Below are 6,000 nucleotides of genomic sequence, written 5' to 3' on the forward strand. Positions count from 1 at the left end.
TAAACAAGCTTTTTAATTCAACCATTTTATGGTCATTTTATAGCAACTTAAATGGAACATATGTTTTCAGAGCCAAAACATAGCACACAATCATAAGGTTTCTGAAGACAAACATGGCAAAGACTGGTTTCAGGGAAAGAACCAAGAACTCATTTTTAGCACCGAGCAACAGCCCATGCTTTTGCTGCAAACATACGTTTAAAGAAAGTAGAAAGTCTTTGCGCTAGGTATCACTGGAAACTCGGGACAATCTCACCAATTTTGGAGGCATAAATGAAGGAGAGAGGGAACAGGCAACACTTTGGCTTAACTTTAAATTGAAAGAGAGAYGCACACAGTTTTCGCTTTGTGATAATAAACATAAATGACAATCCAAATTTATGCATTAACAACAATGCTGTTTCATCATTAATTCCAATTGTACCATATTATACTAGGCACTGCATAAACAGAAAAGAGTTTCAGGAATTCTGAGTTTTAAAAAAAAGAAAAAAGCATCAGGTAAGGCATCAGTTAGCAGAGACTATAAAACACAATGAGAAGGCCAATCTATGGCTAGAGCAGAAGTGAAACAAGTGCAATAGATCAGTCAGCAAGCTCAGCAGTGGGACAATATAGCTGTACTTCAGAAGCAAGCATCTAGGAACTAATGGTTAGGAAAAAAAACACTAACAGAGTGCGCACACAGTCTGTATCCATTGAAAACACACCTATTCCCAGCAGCTCAGCCTTTTGTGTATGTGCACATAGGCATGCAGACAAGACAGTTCCACCTTACTCCCACGAAAGGAAGTAGCAAAATCTCTCATCTTCCAGTAGGAAACAGCTATTTATAAAAGTTCTCTGAAGAGTTAATAAATTAGCAAGTCATCTTCAGTTGCTGCAACAAAACTAGTAATATTTCCTAATCRTGAACAGTTTGCTACTAGACTGCTCACTATCACCACAGAGCAGCAGAAACTGGACACTAGATCCTGAACAGCTAAGTTCTATCTACTGTCCCCAATGCACACAATCACTGTAAGTATTGCAGTGGCACAGAAAAACATCAAGGAGCAGGAATCAGTGGTTGACACCAGCTGTGCTCTTAAGTTATTTAGGCAATCTTCAAATAATCTGTACATAAAATTGGATGAGGATCAATTGATGAAATTAACAATTATCAAAAAGACGAATGAAACAGAACTTATAACTGATAGCACACACTTAGCTATCTTGCTGAGTGCAGATATTGTGGAACRTTCTGATATCAAATTTTATTTGGAGATCAGCATGAAATAAAGAATCGCTTCATTTCACACTGTATAATCACAGTACTGCTCCTCTTGTAGATCCATATAATCAACATTAAAAGAAACAAAACTTATAAGAAAACAAGCTATTTTCAACTACTTAAACTTCTTCTCAGTCTAATTACATTCACTATAATAATCTCTACTGAAAGCATACATTGCAGGGAGGTTTTGTGAATTTCTTTTCCTAATGAAAAAAAAATAATCCATTTCAAAGGTCTATTTATCTGCTTTTTCACAGCTATCGGAAGCTTCCTCTCTGCTTTGCCCAAAAAGTAATTTTTCCTCCTCATCTCACATATCAAGTGCTTCTGTAGTACTTACAAAAACATCGCATTTTAATATTTCCCCTCTTCATCATGTTAAATACTGCTTCAGCCCACTGTGCTGCATTATGGCAGTAATAGCACAGCCAAGAAGGCTGACATACCATCCTTGCTACTCGCATGAAAGACAGCTTTGAGATAGGAAGTATCAGCAAAAAAGCTGTGAGAAGAATAGACACAATTTCTACAGAAGTCATATATACTCAAGAAGTGGAGACCAAATTCATATTCTAACAACACAGATCTAATAACATAGTATTTATTCCCCAAGCTAAGCTTCCATAAGCTAATAGCAATACAGAGTGTCATACTAAAGATAAGACTATGTTACAAATGACTTCTTCATTTCCCAGTCATCACAGGTATTTTCTAGGCCACTTGCTTACTTGTTCACCGTGTGTTTCTTATGAGCCAGGAATACCCTGATGACAATGCATGACATTATCATTACTGAAAAATAATGTAAATTMCACCAGATAGTATAGGGGATTTTTCCCCCTTCAAACTGCTCTCCTCAGTAGACAAACAGCAACTCAGATAGACACAGGAAGCAGGAAATATCCAGTCTACATGAAGAAGGTGAACAGACATAATTCTTATATAAAATTCTACTACTATGAATATTGGAACTGCTGCACTTCACCTGATAGCCTGTTTTCTCACATATTTAGATGAAGTTTTGGGACCTATTTGTAAAAGATCTGCCCAGAATGCTTTCTAGTAACTACTGATCAAATTCTGGTTTGAAGATTTGTGCTTCAGTTTGGATATCTGCACTTGGGAAAGAAGGACAAGTCCAGAAAAAATATCCAAATAATAAGATGTTCTAGTCATGAAAAAGTTACAAATCACCAATTCTGCAGTAGCCTACAACACTACATTTTCTCCCACCTATATTTACAACAGGGAGAATTCTCACCTCTATCCTTACAACTGCTTTGGAGAAGCAGTTTGCTACAGTGATACTGATGCAATAAATCATCTAAGCGGTTTTGCATGTAGCACCACCYAGTCTGCCAACTGCACACTCCCCTGCCACTTACACAAACTAGCTGTTCTTTGCCAGATGTTCTAATCCTGGGACAGTTTCACAAATCATGGCAACAGAAAGCAGCCAGAACCTTCTACAGTAACTGCAGATACAAGCAGCTCAGCGACAGCACACTATAAGAAATGGTATTAAAAGCCAGAAATGCCTCAGATGAATATGCTGGCAGATACAGAAACTGGAGCAAGTTCTTGTTGCATCATTTCCTAGCACTTCCATAGTTTGAGCTACGCTAAGAAATTTTTAAAATGTTCCATGAATCTTCCTACCAAGCTCATGTAATTGCAGTATTTGCAGCTTGGGTGGGCTTGGCAAGCACAGAAAAAACATGTGTTTCCACAGACACAGGTATATTGTGAATGGTGCTAGATGCCTATAGAAAATTTGGAGAACAAGGCTCTAGTTAGGAGCTGCTGAGTCCATCAGGGTAAAAAACGTTGCTCTGACTTTGCTCTCACATGAACAGACATCAAGACAGAAGAGCCAGAACATTTGTTTGGGGAGCATGTGAATCTGTAGGATTTTTCTTCTGGTAAAGTTCTGAGTAAAAAAAAAAAAAGGCACTTCAGCTGAGTTCTCCTACAGAAAAAGGGAGAAGTGAAAGACTTTCTCCATTGCTTAACATTACTTACAGAGCTTGTCAGCTTCAACAAAACTCAGCAAACAAGCTAACATTAATTAATTTTTAAACATATCATTTCTCTGGTTTGGACAAAACCATCACGGCTTTGCTTCCGGCAAATTAGATCACATAGAATAACTTTTTAGTACACTTCATCAGTCCCATAAATGCGACCTATATCACTATCTTCTTCGTAACATCTGATTTCTCACAGAAAAGCAAAGGATTAAACTTACCAATTACTCTTTTACAAGTTTGAACTTGCACACACTGGCAGAGGTTTGGAATGGCACAATACCTACTGAACCCTTTTTAGCATAATATCAAATTCCTCACTTCGCAGTAAAAAATGAAAACTTTTTCTTTCATAGATTTCTTATATTAATATGAAACTTGTGGCACGTACTGCTTGCAGCAAGGYTTCAAAGACTGCTTTACACTGGTACTTTCATAGCAAATGTTTTATGCATTTTATCTCTTACCTGCTTCTGCTCAGCATCATTTGAAAATAATCATTCAACTGTTTTTACCTTACCAAAAACATCAAACGTTCTTAGTAAAGGCCTGCAACTGGTCTTCTAAATAGCTCTATTTTGGTCCTCACTGTAAACTGATCTTCCCCTATCTTTATCAAAAAGAATGAGGGCTTTGGTTAATTTTTTTAAAGTCCTGCCTCGACAGTTTTCCACATTACACCCGTAACACAAAGAACCTCAGTGTTTGGCCATCTCAGGTTTATGAATAGCCACATTGTAGACCGGGATCCGAAGCTCGGGAAGCGCAGCGCTGACGGCGCGAGAAGCACGGACGAAGCCGCCAGCGCCGCGGCGCCGCCCGGGCAGGATGCCTGCCCTTCCCGCCGCCCAGCCCCGCTCCCCGAGGCCCGCGAAGGACAGCCAGCGCGGCCGCGGAGCAGCCGCTCCGTCAACGGTCGGGCTCCATAGCGACGCGCGCCTCAGGGAGCCCGCGCGGCCGCTCCGTTAACGGTCGGTCTCGCGCCGCCGCCAACCGCCAGCCGCCCGCGCGCGCGCGCGCCCTGCCGCATCCCCGGGCGCCCGGGCGGCTCCGGGCAGGGAGCGGGGCAGAGCAGCCCCGTCTCCCACCGCAGCCCGCTGTGCCACATCATCACTCAGCCTCGGCCGCTCCTCCAGCCCCTCCCGCCGCCACCGCACGCCCCGCGGCCGCCCCGCACGCCCACCTGCCCACAGGCACGCCGCCCCCCGCCCGCCGCTCACCCAGCTCGGCGCCCTGTTGCTCAGCTTGACTTTCTTGCACTGGCTCTGGGGCACCTCCATGGCCGCGGGGCCGGTGCGGGAGCGGCGAGAGGAGGGAGGAGCCGCGGCGGGGCGAGGACGAGCCTTCCCGGCTGATGCTCCGGGCGGATGAAGCCGTCGCAGAGCGGAGCCGAGCGCACGCCCCGCCCCGGCTCGCCCCAGAGCGGCGCCGCGAGCGGCCACGCCCAGGCGGAGCCGGGGGCGGGGGGAGCGGCGCACAGGGAACGGGCCGCGCGCCTGCGCAGCGCCGTGACGCACGCGCCAGGGTGGGAGGTGGTCGCGGGTCGCAGCCACTTCCGCCGTTGCCGCTCTGGGCGGCTCAGCGCGCTCTCTACTGCCGCCGCCGGGGCGGGGGGGCGCGGGCGCCAGCCCCTGCCTCAGGTTCGGGGTGTTTTGCGTGCGAGTAAAACTCGCTTTCATCCAACATCCGCTGCGGTGCAGCACTGCGCTTGGGCAGCATCATGAAATCACTATTACTTGGCGTGTGGTGCCGTGGAAAAAAAATGCAGACCTGGCAGCTCTCTTCCGGTTGTGCCTAAAAGACAAAAAACGTTTCCTCTTCTCCTCCGAGTGTTTATTCGGAGASCTCCTGGTAAAACGGCAGTGCTCAGGGAAGCTCCCAGGCGGGGAACAAGACACAGGCAACCCAGCGTGCAGAGGACGCRCTGGCCGTGTTGAGCCGTGCGCTTGAAGGCCCTCTGCGGGCTGGCCAGCCCCGGGAATCGCCGAGCAAGGAGGGCCGGGAGGGCACGCAGCCCTTCTGATGGCACTCCGGCCACCAGAGGACAGCTCCGTAATGCGGAGCCAGGTGCTTGTTCCTAGCGCCGGCTGGCTCGGCTGGCACCAGTAACCCCGAGCTCCCCTCCCTGCCAGGTAGCTCACAACGGCAKAAGGAGAGGCGGCGTGACCCTTGGAGCCACCCAGAAAAGCCCCGGGGTGGCTGGTTTGTCCCTTTTGTCCTTGGCAGAGCTTGGAGCCGAAGACCTAGCTGAAGTCGAGAGCTGCTTCCCAGTCTCTGAGGAAAGCCAGGGCTTTGCCGTGCCTCTTTAGTTGGAGATAACGAAACTGCAAGAAGCAGCAGAGCGGGAGATGGTGGCGGTGGAGTCGCGGAGTGACTTGGAAGGCGAGGATTGCTCCAGTTAGATCTCCCACCTTGCAAGGGTTTCCCCAACACGCTAAGCTAATGCTGTGTTGTGTTCCAGGAAATAGCTTTTCATGTGAATTTATGATCAGCAGTTCTCAGATTCCTAGTTCCAGAAAGGAACTGCTTTAGCATTCATGCGCTAATCTTAAGGCGGAGATGATGCCATACTGATTAACATGAGTTGTATTTACTGTGTAAATATTAACCAATTTGTAATCAATTTATGGATTGTTTGTTCACAGATATTTCAACCAGGAAACAAAATGCATTCGTTGTAACTGAATGGTTGYCCTT

The 6,000-nt window shown here is 46.4% G+C and overlaps 1 protein-coding gene across 1 annotated transcript in view; it reads right to left on the minus strand.

The window, feature by feature from the left end:
• Window positions 1-4,760, minus strand: part of PAPSS1 (3'-phosphoadenosine 5'-phosphosulfate synthase 1) — a 46,974-nt gene extending 42,214 nt beyond the window's left edge. The window contains exon 1 of the mRNA XM_085325672.1: window positions 4,524-4,760. Coding sequence (XP_085181798.1) covers window positions 4,524-4,583 — 60 coding nt within the window. The 5' untranslated portion in view covers window positions 4,584-4,760. The remainder of the gene's footprint in view (window positions 1-4,523) is intronic.
• Window positions 4,761-6,000: the final 1,240 nt, after the last annotated feature.

Source organism: Rhea americana, unplaced genomic scaffold, assembly GCF_003343005.1.
Source record: "Rhea americana isolate MKP2758 unplaced genomic scaffold, rheAme1 scaffold_99, whole genome shotgun sequence".
In the NCBI taxonomy this organism is placed as follows: Eukaryota; Metazoa; Chordata; class Aves; order Rheiformes; family Rheidae; genus Rhea; species Rhea americana.